General features: G+C 38.3%; 1 protein-coding gene across 1 annotated transcript; it reads right to left on the bottom strand.

The window, feature by feature from the left end:
• Positions 1-588: 588 nt before the first annotated feature.
• On the bottom strand, positions 589-1389 carry LOC122054182. Its single transcript, XM_042615996.1, has 3 exons — positions 1266-1389; positions 929-1183; positions 589-844 (listed from the first exon to the last, which is right to left on the bottom strand). Exons 1-3 carry the CDS (start codon positions 1386-1388, stop codon positions 596-598), a joined length of 627 nt encoding a protein of 208 aa, XP_042471930.1. The 5' UTR covers position 1389; the 3' UTR covers positions 589-595.
• Between the last annotated feature and the right edge of the window lie 2716 nt (positions 1390-4105).

Raw genomic sequence — 4105 nt, 5'->3', positions numbered from 1 at the left:
TACGTTAATGATTTTTTTATATATGAGTTTTGTATTAACATAAATGCTTAATAAAAAAGAAATATGAACTCACATTTCCACTATATATTTCCAATCCTCATCATGAATGCGGTGCCTTAGAGAATCCAACAAATAAATAACTTCATTATAAGGGTCAATAACAGTGAGAATCCAATGGAAACTATGCAACAAACACATAATTAGTGCATATAATTCAATAAATTATCAAAAGACAACAATTGAAAGTGATGTTTTAATTCTTACTTACCCGATATTACATGGCACCAATACAAGTTGATCTACAGATGCACCACTTAGCCTGCCTGCCAAATGACTTGCCCTTTGGTTTAGCCTTTCAAACTTACCTTTTTTGTCATGTGCACTGGTTGCCATATATGGGATTTTATGTGGATTCACAAATCTGAATTTCTCATTCTTGTTATCTTTCAGCAGTTTTTTATAAAGATACCTGCCATTGCAAACATAATAAAACGAAGAGGTAGATTGAAAAATGAAAGTTATTCACAAAATGGATGATTATCATAGATTACAGTAAACCTGTTAAAATTATATTTAAATTGCTAAATCTATACACTTACCATATGTAGCCAACTAAACAATTGCCTGAAAGGGGCTCCAAATGATACAAAGGAATGATGTCCTCAAGGTGTAGAACAAGTTCATAATCATCATCAAACACGTCATAATCAAAACTCACTGATATATATCTGCCATCATCTAAAGCACGCTTACTATAACAATATAACATATGTAATGCTCTTGGGGCACTTGTTGACAAAGTATGTTTCTTTTTTGGTTGTTCAAGCTTCTTCCTTCGAGGCTTCTAATAATTTCAAATCATGACAGTTAGATAGGATGATTAATAAAACAAGTGACAATTTAATTTGAAATAAAATCTAACAAATACCTCATCTTGGTTCACTATCAAGTGTTTTGGCCAAGCCACATGGGTTCCTACAGCATCACCAATTACTTCAAATTCACTTGGAATTGGATATGGCAAAGGTGCTGATTTTTCTACTGCTTCATCAATGGAGACTCGCATGCAATTATTTGGAAATGGAACACCATGAAGCATTTTATCAGATTCATTGCCACAAACAATTGTACCATGTGCAACAATATTTGTGCTAGATTCCAATGTCAATCCAACTGGTTTTCCCTAAAATGTAAAAGTTGCAGGTCACAAATAGCAGCAGGTCACAAATAGCAGCAGCTCATAATTAATGCAACTAGTGTTATACCTGCAAAACATCAGCTTGACACAAAATTTGTAGGTCATCATCATCGTTCTTCATGTCATCTTCAATCATGGGTTGCAACTTTACTGAGCAACTGCCTTTGTCATCAATCGAATTATCGCACATGGTACCCATTTTATACACCATTACTTCAAGGTTTTGTATACGTGCATCTTGCTCTAAAATTTTCTTCCTCACCTCCATTAGCTCCCTTTTATGCTCAGTGATTACATCAGCATGCTTCCATCTTCTACCAGAATTGAAATATATTGTTGGAGTGATATGAAGTAACATACCGATGAGACTTTTACAGACGTTCTTTTCAATATGCATCACATCAAGAACATGTCGAATGTGTAGATGTTTCCAATACTGAAGTTCAAAGAATATTGATTTCTTTTTCCAGCATGATTTTACATCATCCTTCTTCGACTGAATATTCCCACTGATTTTCCCCAATGACAATTAATTCTTTCAACTCTTTCAAAAACTTCATCGCCACTCAATGGTTTTGGTGCAGGGGTAAACTCTTGGTTTCCATTAAATGCCTTCCTTTGCCTTCGATAAGGATGAGTTGCAGGTAGAAACCTTCTATGGCCTGTATATGACATTTTCCTACTATGCTTCAACCTTTGTGAATAGGTTTCTTCACCACAAATAGGGCATGCATGATATCCTTTTACCATACATCCTGACATGTTCCCATTTGCAGGGAAGTCATTAATAGTAAATAAATGCAGTAAACACAATCACAAGAAATAAATGCATCAATGCATATGATGTCAATGATGCGTCCTGGTCACCCCTGACGCCAGTCAGTCATCTCACACACAAATGGCGAGACCGAGTGGGTAGGGCTGTGACAACCGTGCACTCTGTCGTCACTGCTCCTGATGAGTGACCGAGTGGACGGGATGCTGTCGGAGTACACTATCCTCCTACCCCAAATCATAAATGGGGGAGCGCAATGCTCTCAACTCCCGGTACACGATGACGGGGAGGAATCTCTGCCGGCTAACACGTTGTGTCACACTACCCATGAGCGGACCAACGTAGCCAAACAAAGTCCCTACTGCAACACACACTGCCTGAATCGACCACTAACCCATGAGTGGTGGTGTGTGCAGATCCATGTAACTGGCGATGTGCTCAACAATAATGGAGTCGACTATCGCGCAACATGCAATCATGATGCATGACAATATCCTGATCATCATAGAAAAATCCATGTATATATAATATGGGTACCACAATATCAGTAAGTCAAATTCACGAATCCAGGGTATACTGGTCCTCTATGGTATAACAACATATATCCTAAACATATCCCCCTCCATGACATATGTACCAACAATATGCACAGATAAAAAAAAAAGGGTCTAGGTACACAAATCAGATATGATATACAATATAGAGGTACACAAGTCAGGTATGGTATAAAAACCTAGGTATCAGATAATCTAGATACACATGCCGAAATAAAATCCAGAACCTAGTCCTAACCTCAGTAAAGCATGGTATGTCACTCTAGAAACTAAGATACTCATGGCAATAAGATACTCATGGCAACAAATCATGAGATATAAGCATGGATACATCACAGGCGATAAACCTAACATGCTATGGATATCAAACAGTGACATACCAAAGGCAAACATGTTCATTTCTTGTAGTTATAAAATACTATGCATATTCAAATGACAATATCATAAAAGATAAGTCAAGAGGTACCCGCCTCCAATAGAAAGGTCCAAATCCGAAATAGATCTCTCGTCGAGACACCGTCTCGAATCAAAGTCCTGCAGAAAACGTGATATACAATTTAGCTAATTTATAAACAACAACTAGCTCAATCCAACCCAACTTAATTAGGAAAAACCCTAATCGATCCATCATTAATTAATCCTAATTAATGATTAACTTGAATTAATCTCCTTAATCAATAATCCTCAATCAACACAATCATTTCCTTTCGCAGATCAACTTACGATTAGCAATATGATCATCTCTAATAAATCCAAGGATTAAATCTAATCCAACATAAATCAACCGTACTCAACTCATCACAACTACAATAGATTAAGCCTTCCATAATCACATTAGGTTAGGTTAAACATGAATCCATCGTAACTTACCTAAATCCACAACTAACCAAGCAACTGCAGGTTACAATATCTCCAACATAATCCGATATAAATGCATATCCTACAAATACTCATAGAAATATAACCAAAACTCCACACATAGCTTACCTTGAATCAATATCCCCAATACCGATCTAAAATCTTCACATTCCATATGCCCAATTGAATTCCTAATCCAAACAGAATAGTCTAACATAAGAATCAAAGAGGCAACCTTGAAACGAAACCAAACCAAACCAACAAAGGAGCAATGATTTGATGCATTTACCTCATCAGTCATCTGATAGAACTGCTCCTTATAAATCTGAAAACCAATTGGGCAGTAGAAGCAAGATCAAGCTCACAACCAAAACAAAGGTAAAAGGATGATGAGTATGTGACCGTGAAGCCGCTGTTGGAGCTCATCCTGAGCAGAACACACAAGAGAAACTAGTCCCGGTAAGGAAGAAGATTTGCTTAATACAACCACTCACCAGCAGTACAGGTGGCGATGACTAGGGCACCATCCCGCAGCGAAACCCAGGAATAGCTGGTCTACTGTGGGGTCGACGGTGCCTAGCTAGAGACGGTGGCCGGCGTTGGGTCAGTGTCGGCACACAGAGGAGAAGAGGAAGGGTGCCGGCGCTGAGTTGGAGAAGAAAGACTAGGGCACGATCAAGTGGAGAAGGCCGGCGCTGGAGTCGAGAGACGACGGCGTCG

This window comes from Zingiber officinale, chromosome 3A, assembly GCF_018446385.1.
Source record: "Zingiber officinale cultivar Zhangliang chromosome 3A, Zo_v1.1, whole genome shotgun sequence".
In the NCBI taxonomy this organism is placed as follows: domain Eukaryota; kingdom Viridiplantae; phylum Streptophyta; class Magnoliopsida; order Zingiberales; family Zingiberaceae; genus Zingiber; species Zingiber officinale.
Note: the sequence above shows the minus strand (reverse complement) of the source record. Positions and strands in the feature narration are given on the sequence as shown.

Excerpts from the sequence above, each read along its gene's own strand:
- LOC122054182 (XM_042615996.1), bottom strand. The coding sequence starts at position 1,388 with ATGTGCGATAATTCGATTGATGACAAAGGCAGTTGCTCAGTAAAGTTG. Across the intron at positions 1,184-1,265 it reads GTCAAGCTGATGTTTTGCAG|GGAAAACCAGTTGGATTGAC; the intron begins GTATAACACTAG and ends TTTACATTTTAG. Across the intron at positions 845-928 it reads TGATAGTGAACCAAGATGAG|AAGCCTCGAAGGAAGAAGCT; the intron begins GTATTTGTTAGA and ends TGAAATTATTAG.